Source organism: Mizuhopecten yessoensis, unplaced genomic scaffold (genome assembly GCF_002113885.1).
Source record: "Mizuhopecten yessoensis strain PY_sf001 unplaced genomic scaffold, ASM211388v2 scaffold523, whole genome shotgun sequence".
Classification (NCBI taxonomy): Eukaryota; Metazoa; Mollusca; class Bivalvia; order Pectinida; family Pectinidae; genus Mizuhopecten; species Mizuhopecten yessoensis.
This window is the reverse complement of record NW_018403589.1, coordinates 1,026,223-1,037,874: the sequence shown is the minus strand read 5'-3', so window position 1 is coordinate 1,037,874 and position 11,652 is coordinate 1,026,223. Positions and strand designations below refer to the sequence as shown.

The 11,652-nt window shown below is 37.3% G+C and overlaps 1 protein-coding gene across 2 annotated transcripts; it reads right to left on the bottom strand.

The window, feature by feature from the left end:
• Positions 1 to 1,515: 1,515 nt before the first annotated feature.
• On the bottom strand, positions 1,516 to 9,894 carry LOC110450028 (REM2- and Rab-like small GTPase 1). Of its 2 annotated transcripts, none has more exons than XM_021497241.1 (6): positions 9,789 to 9,894; positions 7,042 to 7,180; positions 6,321 to 6,473; positions 5,747 to 5,871; positions 4,498 to 4,634; positions 1,516 to 1,762 (listed from the first exon to the last, which is right to left on the bottom strand). In XM_021497241.1, the coding sequence occupies exons 2-6, from the start codon at positions 7,148 to 7,150 to the stop codon at positions 1,534 to 1,536; spliced, it is 753 nt and encodes a 250-aa protein (XP_021352916.1). In that variant the 5' UTR covers positions 7,151 to 7,180; positions 9,789 to 9,894; the 3' UTR covers positions 1,516 to 1,533. The 2 variants fall into 2 exon arrangements, with proteins under 2 accessions (XP_021352916.1, XP_021352925.1); XM_021497250.1 differs by having other exon boundaries at positions 9,784 to 9,881.
• Positions 9,895 to 11,652: the final 1,758 nt, after the last annotated feature.

The window sequence follows — 11,652 nt, the reverse complement described above, 5'->3', positions numbered from 1 at the left end:
TTTGGGATGGGGATCTCAATCCTTTTAAAGTTATGACCCAGGGGTTAAGTCTGCAAGGGTGGGGCAGACGCTGAAGTCAATTCTAATATCATGACTGCATTCAGGTCTTCCCAAAAAAGAAATACACAAAACTCGCACCTCAAAGAAGACACCCTGACAGTATTTAGAAAATTTGAAAAAAAATCATCACATTTTCTAAATCACGGACAGTTCGATTCAAATCGAAGTAATGACAACAGAAAAATGTACTGCCCCCCAGTTAGTGTGGAAGGTTTTATAGTTTCTTTTATTCATTAATTTTTTGACAGTCGCCCAAACTATTTTGTTGGGCCAGTGACTACCTCACTTTTGACAACTTTTGGTCGCTCGAGCAAGACTTTAACCTCCATTGGCGAGCAGGCATCCATCCATTTCAGGCACTGCTGCACAAAAAGGGAACAAGGGGAACTTACATATCAAATTTGAGAAAGATCCCTTTGGTACTTCCCAAGAAATAGTGATAACAACCTTTCACTATCAAAATCCAAGATGGCTGCCTGTCGGCTATGTCGTTATCCGATCAGTCTCAAAAGTTGCCCTGCACAGCTAAGTACCAAGGGGAACCTACATATCAAATTTGAGAAAGATCCCTATGGAACTTTCCGAGAAATAGCGATAACAAACTTTCACCATCAAAATCCAAGATGGTTGCCTGTCGCCCATGTTGTTTATCCGATCAGTCTCGAAAGTTGCACTGCACAGCTAGGGACCAAGGGAAACCTACATATCAAATTTGAGAAAGATCCCTTTGGTACTTCTCAAGAAATAGTGATAACAAACTTTCACTATTAAAATCCAAGATAGTTGCCTGTCGGCCATGTTGTTTATCCGATAAGTCTCGAAAGTTGCACTGCACAGCTAGGGACCAAGGGGAACCTACATATAAAATTTGAGAAAGATCCCTTTGGCACTTCTTGAGAAATACTGATAACAAGAATTGTTTAAGGACGGAAGGACAGACCACGAACGCAGGGTGATTTGAAATTAAAGCTCTGAAATAAACTTGTTCTTTATAATATTAGTGAACAAATACCATGGAGTCACAGCTCACCAAATGGACCACAAAATATAGGTCGGTTATGTTAGAGAAACTCCCACACCTTCCCAGTTCTATAGAGTTTGCAAAAGTTAAAATAGAAATTCTCTAACCCAGACAAATTAATCAAATTTCTCTGTTGCTGTATTTTTCTGAAAATGACACAATATTACTATAAACAGCGCTATTTCCATAATTAGATATGACATTGGCGAACATGATTAGATGTAAAATTAAATGTTACTAATCATTAGTGCCTGTTGATTAGCTAAATGTTCCCCTGATTGTAACAACCATGCAGGTTAACTTTACCACTAACTGATGGTTGCTATGGATTTTTAACCTTAATTAAAGATCCATGTATAACTGCCAAAATCTGTAACAGCGATACCTGATCATACTTACACAAATAAGGATATGGCAATGACTGTTTGTGATAAAGATAAACAATAGTCCGATTAGCAATAAGATATTTTATTATCACCTGGGGGACCTTTGCCTCCTATTTTCAGATCTCTCTGCCACAAATGTTCGCAAATTATGTTGAGATTCTGTGCAATATCATTAAAACTGTTCTGATTTTCTGCGTCTGGAATATTTCTGGTTTTCAAAATTGGTATTTTCCAGTTGTGTTCAAAGTCTCTGATGTCCCTCTGTGTAATCTCACTGTGAGCAAACTGGTCAAATCTGGACTGGTTAAGGAAAGTAAAGATGTGGGCGGTCATCCTCAGAACATTAAACAAAGAATATTACTGTTGATTCAAGGGAATCTTGTCATTTTACATGATCAAATATATTCAAAATATCTTTTGAAAAATTGTTCATCATTGTTAACCATTGAACACACTACTGAACATTGCTTGGATACACAGCTAAATCAAGCTATTACATCCACATATTTACTAAAATGATTTTCAAGCTGGATTACATGTAATTCTTATTTATAAACCTGATCTTATCTTATTATGTTGAGATCAATAACTGTATATAGGAAAATACAAAGGACCATAATACCTTGGACAATTTTGAGTTTCAGGGTTGTCAGGTCAAGGTCACCGTTACTATTTTTAGAAAATCCTTGTCAGCGCTCTAGTGGCTTTATTCCTTGAGGGATTTGGATCAAACTTCATACAATTACAAAGGACCATAATATATTGGACAAGTTCGAGGTTTAGGGTTGTTGGGTCAAGGTCAAGGTCACTGTTAATACTTTTAGAAAATCCTTGTCAGCGCTCTAGCTGCTTCATTCCTTGGGGGATTTTGATCAAACTTCACACAATTACAAAGGACCATAATATCTCAGACAAGTTCGAGTTATATACAATTGCTGAGTATATATAAAGAGAAGAATAGAGTCTGGCCCCACCCTTGGAGACATAGTCCCTGGGCCATAACTTTAAAACGTTTGAGATCCCCACCCCAAAACTATATATACAATTGCTGGGCATAAAGAGCCGAATGCAGTCATGATATTAGAATAAACTCTGGGTCTGACTGAACCCCTAGGGACCTAGTTTCTTAGTCACAGCTTGGAAACAGTTGAGATCCCAACCCTATAACCATATATACAATTGCTGAGTATAAATAGATGAATGCACATATGCTTCCAGGATGGCCTTGGGGACTGCCCCACCCTTGGATACTTAACCTCTGGGTCATTACTTCGAAATGGTTAAGATCCCCATCCCAAAACTAATTATACAAATGCTGGGCAAAAAGAGACAATGCAGTCATGATGTTAGAATTGATCCTGGGGTCTGGCCATAACCCCAGGGACCTAGTTTCCGATTCACAGCTTGGAAACAGTTCAGATTCCAACCCCATAACCATACATAAAATTGCTGGGCATGAAAAATCTAATACAGATTATCCTTGGGGTCTGGCATATGTCCTCGGATCTCATTTGGAGAATATTTTGCCATGATTGCTTAGATATCCAGGTGAGCGATACAGGTCCTCTGGGCCTCTTGTTACATTAAAATCAGTTACAAGCTAATTGTATACTTTTCATTTTCCCAAATTAACACCAAAGGGATCGAAGGGCCAAGTGAGCTTATGGCATGGCGCGGCGTCCGTCCGGCGTCAACTTTTTACTTTAAACAACTTTTTCTCAGTAACCAATAAGGCCTAGGGTGATGATATTTGGCCAGAAGCATGCTGGGATGAAGGGCTACCAAGTTTGTTCAAATAAATGACCTTCATCAATTTTCAAGGTCACAGGGGTCAAATATGTTTAAAACCTTTAAACAACTTCTGAATAACAGAGATGGCTAGGGTGATGTTATTTGGCCACTAACATGCTGGGATGAAGGGCTACCGTGTTTGTTCAAATAAATGACCTTGACTTATATTCAAGGTCACAGGGGTCAAATATGTTTATACCTTTAAACAACTTCTTCTGAATAACCGAGAGGCTTTTGGTGATGATATTTGGCCAGTAACATGCTGGGATGAAGGGCTACCAAGTTTGTTCAAATAACTGACCTTGACTTATATTCAAGGTCACAGGGGCCAAATATGTTTAAAACCTTTAAACAACTTCTGAATAACAGACATGGCTAGGGTGATGTTATTTGGCCACTAACATGCTGGGATGAACGGCTACCGTGTTTGTTCAAATAAATGACCTTGACTTATTTTCAAGGTCACAGGGGTCAAATATGTTTAAAACCTTTAAACAATTTCTTCTGAATAACCAAGAGGCCTAGGGTGATGATAGTTCGCCAGTAACATGCTGGGATGAAGGGCTACCAAAGTTGTTCAAATAAATGATCTTGACCTATATTCAAGGTCACGGGGGTCAAATATGTTTAAAAACCTTTAAACAACTTCTTCTGAATAACCGAGAGGCCTAGGATGATGATATTTGGCCAAGTTGTTCAAATAAATTACCTGGACTCATATTCAAGTTCACAGGGGTCAAATATGTTTAAAACCTTTAAAACAACTTCTTCTGAATAACCGAGATGGCTAGGGTGATGTTATTTGGCCACTAACATGATGGGATGATGGGCTACCAAGTTTGTTCAAATAAATGACCTTGACTTATATTCAAGGTCACAGGGGTCATTTATGTTTAAAACCTTTGAATGATTTCTTCTTAATAAGCAAAAGGCCAAGAGTGATGATATTTAATCTTTAAATGATTTGTTCTGTATAACCAAAAGGTCCAGGGTAATGATATTATGCTAGAAGCATGCTGGGTTGGAAGACTATAAACTTGATTGAACCTAATGTCCTTGTTCGACATTCAAGGTCACGTTTAAATCTTTTAATAGGTTCTTATGAATCAAACACTGTATATTCTGCCTGCAGTTGTATTTTAGTCCACTTTTAAGATAACAAGTGTGAGATTAATGCCGGCAGGTGACATGTATTGCTTTAGCAATACTCAGTATGCTTGTTAAATACTAAAAGGATACTTTGTCCCAATCAGCAGTTTGGTGGTGTTATCTTTGGGAGTACTGATCCGTGTCAGCTGATGGGGTATATCCTCAAAACTACTCTTGTCTACGAAGGAAAACAGGAATATGATGGCATCAGCCTTGTCCAGGCAAGCCTGTGGAGAAAAAAACATCATCATGCTTATACTTATAAGATATGAAATATAACACTGGCGGTGTGTTAACGACACCGGATATAGCTACCAGGCAGGCGGTGATCACACACGGTGGGCTTCTGTTGCAGGTGAGTGTTTCTTTTTTTATATATTTTCCTTACTTAAGAGGCTTGTATGTTCTTGGGGCTTTCTGGATCAATTCCTAACATTTTCAACAGGGGTTTATAATTAACCACAGGGAACATTCCTATAGCGGTCAATATTTCTTTTAGACTTGCAAACACGCTGCCTGGATTCGGCGAAAATTCATGAGTGATACTTACCACATGTCTGAATGAATATTTGTGGTGTTTCAATACCTATAACTAATTAATATGTATATGCATTACATACATTTATCGTATTTTCGAACTCATAAATAATGAGAAATATGCTGACAATAATTTCATAGCATTGTACGGGGACTTGCAATTTGCATGTGTGTAATGTAGATACATCTTTATTTAGTTATAGGCAGTAAAATATGTGAAGGGAAGTACTACAAATGTTAATTCAGACACATGATAGTTATTCTTAAGTTTGCAACGATACCAGACGACGTGTTTGTAAGTCTGGAAGATATACATGTATATATATTGACCCATATAGGAACATTTTCTATGGTTTAAGTAAATGCTGAAAATGGAAGGTATTGATCCAAAAAGCCTCAAGCACATGACAGCCTCTGAAGTAAGGAAAATATAGAAAAAACTCGCCTTCAACTGCTGGCCACCGTTTGTGATCGCCAGCCTAGTAGCAATATCCGGTGTCGGTAACACACCGTGTGTGATCACCGCCAGCCTGGTAGCAATATCCGGTGTCGGTAACACACCGTGTGTGATCACCGCCAGCCTGGTAGCAATATTCGGTGTCGTTAACACACAGTGTATAAGCAGGTTTGTAAAACGCATATAGTCAAACATATAAATTTGTAAAAACATACAGTTCATTTGTGTGTTCTTCATAACAAAACAATCAATAATTTGTATAACATGTGACCTTGACATTTGATTACATAGCACTTATAACTCTGAGAAAAAGTGTTGTTTCAAACAAAATTATTTTAAACTTACTGGCATTATATGATCATATTTCTTTGTTGAATTATCTCCTGTGTCCCAGAACTGTATTTGAAACATGAAGGCCTTGTTAAGTTGTAAATTTTTCACTGGCCAAAATACTGTCGTTGTTTGAATACCTGGAAACAGATAAAAACTCATGAGTAAAGAAATAATAATGGTGGATGTTAATGGTCTCCTTCCAGCTCCACGCAAGAGAGAACTTCCCTTTAGCTCAGTAGTAAGGGCTCGATACCTGGCGGAAGCACACTTCTTTCTTTCCTGTTCCAAATGGTGCCGTGACGTGACCAGGATTTGGAAATATGAATATGTGATCAGTGATTTTACAAGGGTCTGTTTTCTTCATCATTTACATTAAAAAAAATATGAACAAATTAAATATTGTTGATATACAGAGCTTTAAATGTTAAGGCCAATGGCCCAACGTTATCCGACATTTGTTACTGGTGAAATTAACACTGCAGGTAAATATGGATTTCACCAGTGAAATGTGAATACATTTTGTATTTATCAGGGCACTGACAATTTTCCAGTAGAGAGTTAAAGCCCTAAAACTGATGCTGTTTACCTTGTGTTTCACTGTGAACTGTTGGGATCTGGCAGCCTGAATGTTTAGCTATCGTGCTGGTTTTACCGACCCCACTTTTGCCAAGGAGGAAGACTTTGTAACGGACATCACTGACAGATATGTGCAAGGGTACCATCGGTCTTTCCAACAAACCTAAAAAGTTCAACAAATCAGGAATTATATCCATTTATTTATTTTTTTAATGAGTGTCCATTTCATTTGAAATCATTTTTGGTCTCCACTATAGTGACCTCCTTTTTAATTAACTTTGTCAACAACTTTGTATAGGGAATTTTTTGCCCATTGAAACTTTCCCCCTTCGCCAGAATAATTTTATCATGTATATACCATTTTCTTTAAAAACAGCACCATTTAGATAGAATTTTACTGGTCCTGACAGAGAGAGAAAATGTGTTTAAATGGAAAATAAATGGTGACTCATAGCATACAAAGCAACACAGTATACACATTGTTGTACCCATATGGTACCCCTGAGAAAGAAAATGGTGTTTAAATGGATTTCGCTACATTTTTTCAATGGCATTTCATTTAGGAACTTGACTGGGATGATTGCAGACAACCTGGTAGCTCAATTGGCTAGAACATCCATCTAAAGTTTTCTTCCTGGGTTTTAATCCCATCATAAGTAATACTTTAATCTGTATGTGACAGTTTTAGACAATGAAAATAAAACTGAATAAATGTACTTTAATTTTCTTACCAAACCTCTTTAGTTTAGTGAGATTTCTCTGTAGCACAGATGCCAGAACTTCTTGGCCTTCCCTGGTCTTATGCCAGTCAAGGCTGAGTAAAGAACCGGATGACAACATCACAACTTGTATGGCTTCAACATCAAGGCTCTGTCAACGATGAGGCAATTGATGTCAATATACATGTAACCGCACACCTTAACATATAACAATACATTCGTGAAGCGATTGAAGCTTTCACAATAGATTATAATATCAATAGAATGTTCATGTTATTAATGTTCCTTAGATAGTGCCTTGTCACATGCCTATGTGTTCCATTAAAGGTGACATTGTGGTGATTGAGTAATGCCTGTGAGTCAGTAAACTTTTATGGATATGGAGGGTGGAATTCCAGACTGATATCTAGAAATACTGCATATTGTGGACATCCATTCCATACATAAGTTCTTGGGTTTCAAATTTCAATCAGCCTTAGACAGGTATTCCGATTGGCTTCTATCAGACAGGCGCATCCAGATCGAGAGATATTTAGGAGTAACAAAGCCCTGAATAATATCATAAAATTTCAAAATCTTTTACAATAACATTTGTCATCACATCTTAGTAGTGTAGTAGGACGAGAAATAGTGATAAAGATTATAGCTTATCTAGCTTATCCAGAAAGACTCTGCAAACTAGGATTACCGACTTTGGAGTGCCAGCGTGATAGAGCCGACGTGACCGACTCATCAAACTCTTCAAAATTTTGGAAGGAATAGATATAGTGGAATATGAAAATATGTTCAAAAAGGCACCCACAAACATAACAAGAGACAACACAAGGAAATTATTCAAACAGTGGACGCGTAAACTTGTCTACAGTAACTACGGTAACAGAGGGGTACATATCTGGAATACTTTGCCAGACAAGGTTAACTCTCCAAATCCAAACTCTTTTAAGAACAGACTCAACAAGTTTTGGAACAAGAGTACTTCAGGGCGGAACAATATATGCCCGTCAAATGCCATATAGTGTTATGTACTTTCTTACATTGAAATAAGATCTGCATCATTCTAAGAGTGGTTAGCTGACATGCTATAAAAATTGTAGGAGAAAATCTCCGGACAAAAAATCATGAAATGAACAAAGGGCAATAACTTTTGCAAAAATTGTTGAATCAAAATTCTTTTAAGGGAGACACAACTTCATATCATGATCATAATGTATACCAAGTTTCAAAGAGATCGGTTGAAAAATGTAGGAGGAGATTGCCGGAAAAACAAATGTTTACGCCGTCCGGCCGGCCAAATCCATACCATAATACTCCAGTCAAATTTGACGGGCGTATAAAAACCATCAGTTCAAATTTGAAGCTAAGCTCTATCTGCACACCTGATTATACCTATTATTTAAGCGCACCGGAAGTGTAAATACAATCAAAAGTTTTTAACTATCTCAAAATGCGCCCTAAGAAGCTGCAAGGTTTACCATTGGCGTCTACAACTATGTGAACTATGTGACAGTGCTGTCGCTTGGGCTTGAACCAGCAACCTTTGGCTCTCCAGCCCCATGCTCTACCACTGAGCTAAAGAAAATTTCTCTACAGCTGATGCTTGTAAGGCAGCCTAATCAATGCACATCTTTTACAGTAGAAGAATTATCTTCTTTCCCATAGTTCCCAGCAATTAATATTAGCTATAATGTCACTAAGTCAGGTTAGCCAGTTTCCAGACATATGTAGCAGTGGGCATTTATTGATGTATGTTTTATGACGGCTAGCTCAAGCTGACAATGCAAAATAAGCATTGGTGTGCTTGATTTGTTCTGTGTATTAGGTTAATGTTGTGTCTGTACTCAGTGTACCTGTGTTACCTGACCTTTGTTATGCTGTTCTGCACACGTGTCCTGTCTGTGGTCAATGTTATTTCTCCGGGTTCTTTTTGCTTTCTCGTCTGTATCTAGTCTGTTTACTTGTAAATCCTTAGTACTAATATTAATACCCGGCCGACGCAATATTTAAAAAAAATCTCTCGTCGTCAGAAAGCTACGTTATCGCAGCTAGTAAATCCTCTGTTGTGATTGGTCCATCGTTTCGTATTGTTAACTTTGAGTGTATAAGTTGGGGTGTTCGTCTTATGTGGACGCAGAGCGCTGGGTGAACTTCCTTGGGTTCATCTCTGCAGTAGGTATATTTTTAGGGACTTAGGAATAATTTAGATGTAGGGTTAGGATGGGAAGCTGGGGGGTTAGTTTTGTTAAGGTTAGATTCATGTAGGTATAATTTAATAGGCCTATTATTCTGTGTTAAATGTTGTGAATATATATGTTTTCTAAAATAAACTGTGTTAAATAGAATTTTATAGTACTTGTTCCCTTTTGGAAATATCAAGCAAGTAATTACCCTGAACCCATCGACCCTGGGTTGACTGGTTATAGGGCGAGTTGGGGTGTTATATAGGTAGTACCAGCAAAAGTGGTGTCAACACTCAACATGTCTAAATCTGGTATTATCTGCATCTAGTATGTAAATATGTGAAAATATGAAATGGTCTTCGGACTCTTCCCTACCCTACTAATATTTTATATAATTACATATTAAATGCAGGTGCCTGTGTTTCGATCTACAGTATAGTCTGAGTTCCTGTTTACTGAAGCAGTCATTGACAGAGAAGCGTATTAAGACTAATACCGGTTTATGAGTAGGATTATTGGCACGATATACATGGAATGAAGTGACGTGTTAACCATAGAAGTTGATAATACGACGTACATTACCTGTAATTAACAGTAAACAGGTAAACAACTGACAACTGCATGCATGTGCGTCTGTGGAGATATACACCGGAAGTACCCCATGAATTGTAAAACTAGAACCGAAATTGGTAGAAATTATCCGGATATTCTAAATTATTTTCGCATATCAATTATTTTTTGAGAAAGAGTGGTTGTTTAAAAAAGGGTAACTAACTACATCTGTAATTGCTCTGTCGTTTATAAAGTTAATTAATACAAATAATCCATACCGTAAAAGTCTTCAAAATATTTGTTTGACAATATAATTATTCGTTTCGGATGTAGCTTATGTAAGAATCAATGATGCTAGCCGAACTGGACTGGCTCGACCGTCCAGGACCAGGTAGCTCAATTGACACAGCGTTCATCTAGACTTTGGAGGGTCCCGGTTCGATTACCAGTCTGGCTGTTGGATTTCTCTTTCTGCTACTAGAGAATGATGTAAAACAACCATTGTGAATTTCAGCTGAGAGATGAAACAATCAACATTAAAATTTAGAATTTTAACTCATCTAACCAAAAAGGCAATTAATACAAGATAGGGATATCATGTTTGTCAAAAAATGACATTGGCCCTGTTCAAATTCACAGGAGGTTAAATGTCTAAAATGATTAAAACATTTTTTTCTAAATAACCAAGAAGCCTAAGAGTCATGAAATTTGGCCTGTAGCATGCTGGGGTGGAAGGGCTATCAAAATTGTTCAAATGAAAGACCTTTACCCATATTCAAGGACATTAGGTTGCAGGGGTCAAATGTCTTTAAACCTTTCAACATCATCATCTGATTGACAAAGAAGCAAAGCTTCACAATATTTTGCCTGTAACAATTAAGAGCTTGGTGAAGGGTCATCAAATGTGTTTAGATAAGTGACCTTGGCTCACTGAAGTTCACATGCCTTAAAATGTTCAATGACTTAAATAACCATCTGAGGCATCAATCGGCTTGTGATATTTGGCCTGTACATAGCGTGCTGGGTCAAATAAATGACTTTGAACTACATCAATGGTCACAGGAGTCAAATGTATTAATGATTTTAAATGACATCTGAATAACAAAGAGGGGCTATCCAATTTGTTAAAATGACTGACCTAAACCCACTTTCAAGGTCATTGCAGTAAAATTGTTTTAAAATAACTTCTTTTGAATAAACATGTGAGGCCTACAAACTGTGTAACACATCATGAAGTGACTTGTTCTAGGAGGTTTTTGTTAACAAATATGTGAGCTGACGTTAATCCTTTTAACTAATATAACACCTTATAGGAAAATAAGCCAAATACTACAAGTTTTGACTCGATAGTTTCAATGATGTCAAACTGTTCAATGTATCAACCCTGTTTGATCCCTAGGACAAGGTAATTCACAATCTGATTAAAATACAGATTTTAATTTATCACCAATGTCATTATGTAATGTAGCATGAGATCTGTGTTTTAATCAGATTGGGTAATTGATATAAACATCATTATATCCATTCATCCCAGCAAGCAAATGGCTCAAATATCATCAATCTAAACATGAAGAAGAAATTGTTCAATGTTTTCATTACATTAAACAATGTCTGTGTAGTGGAACTGGACTGGGTTGATCACCAGCAACCAGGAAGCTCAATTAGTAGAGTGTCTGTCTAGAGTTTGAAGGGTCCGGGGTTTGAATCCTGGTCTAGGCATACATTTCTCTTTCCTTTCCTGTTACATTGGTGCATGTGACCAACCCCTGTTTCAAGTACTGGGAGAACACTTGGCATGTCTCTTTCTGTAACATATTAACATACTTGATTTTTTTTGAAAAATAGGTTATCCAAGTGACTCTGAATAAGGGTCAAGGTCATGGATATTTCAGCA